Below are 897 nucleotides of genomic sequence, written 5' to 3'. Positions count from 1 at the left end.
GAGCGCTCACCTGGGTCTGCGTGAGGCCCAGGGACGCGGCCAGCTCCGCTCGCTCGGGCAGCGCCAGGTACTGAGTCTTTTGGAAACGCCGCTGAAGAGCCGCCAGCTGGAAGCTGGAGTAGATGGTGCGGGGTTTCCGGACTTTCTTTGGCTTCCCGTTCACGATCCGAATTTCAGGCTCGAGGTCCTCTTTCTCTGCAACGATCCGGAATCCTGAGAATCGCGCAACCCGGGAGCCCAAGAGTTCCCGCCCGCAGCAAGGCCCGGCGTGGGACTTGGCCGGAGCCGGGAGGGGGATGCTCAGGCGCAACTTCGCAATGCGCGGACCCCTGCCGCCCCCAAACCCTGGAGCTGGGCCCACCAGCGAAGGGGAAGACTAGCGCATACGGGAAAGAAAGAAGCAGGTGGCGAGGAAATGAGGTTACCAGGAGGCATGCACCACGCCCCCCCAGGCCCCCCAAAGGCCACCCGGTAGGACCCGCTGAGCACCGAGGGACGTACCCAGTGACCCTCGGCAGATTGGAGGTTGAGAATGGTGAGGGCGCGGGCGGGCCGGGAGCAGGTAGTGTGAGAGGCCCGGCTCCGGAGATCCCGCCCCAAATATTTTTATCCCACCCATGGCAGTAGCCAGGCCGACTTGGCACCCTTGACGCCAGCGTTATGCTCACCAGGTTCGTTGTTGGCCGGGGACGAACTTGTCCCATAGGGCGCGTAAGAGGTGTAGGCGGTGTATCCCAGGTCGTAGCCACTCTTGGCGGAATAAGGGACGTTGCTCAGGCCGCTGGCGTGGTACTGGTAGGAACCCATGTTCGGGTAGGGCGAGCCCCCGCCGCCGCCGCCGCCGCCGCCCGTCGGGTGCTGCTGGTTGGTGTAGTAGCTGCTGTCGGTAGCCGTGGA

At 64.8% G+C, this 897-nt stretch overlaps 1 protein-coding gene across 1 annotated transcript in view; it reads right to left on the bottom strand.

The window, feature by feature from the left end:
* The window catches only part of DLX2 (distal-less homeobox 2), a gene marked incomplete at its 5' end in the record, with an annotated part of 5,530 nt that extends 4,633 nt beyond the window's left edge, over positions 1-897 (bottom strand). The window contains 2 exons of the mRNA XM_006760704.1: positions 11-195; positions 669-897. Coding sequence (XP_006760767.1) covers positions 11-195; positions 669-897 — 414 coding nt within the window. The remainder of the gene's footprint in view (positions 1-10; positions 196-668) is intronic.

The sequence above is a fragment of the Myotis davidii genome, unplaced genomic scaffold (genome assembly GCF_000327345.1).
Source record: "Myotis davidii unplaced genomic scaffold, ASM32734v1 scaffold370, whole genome shotgun sequence".
NCBI lineage: Eukaryota > Metazoa > Chordata > Mammalia > Chiroptera > Vespertilionidae > Myotis > Myotis davidii.
The sequence above is the reverse complement of the archived record's forward strand: the minus strand, read 5'-3'. Positions and strand labels throughout refer to the sequence as shown.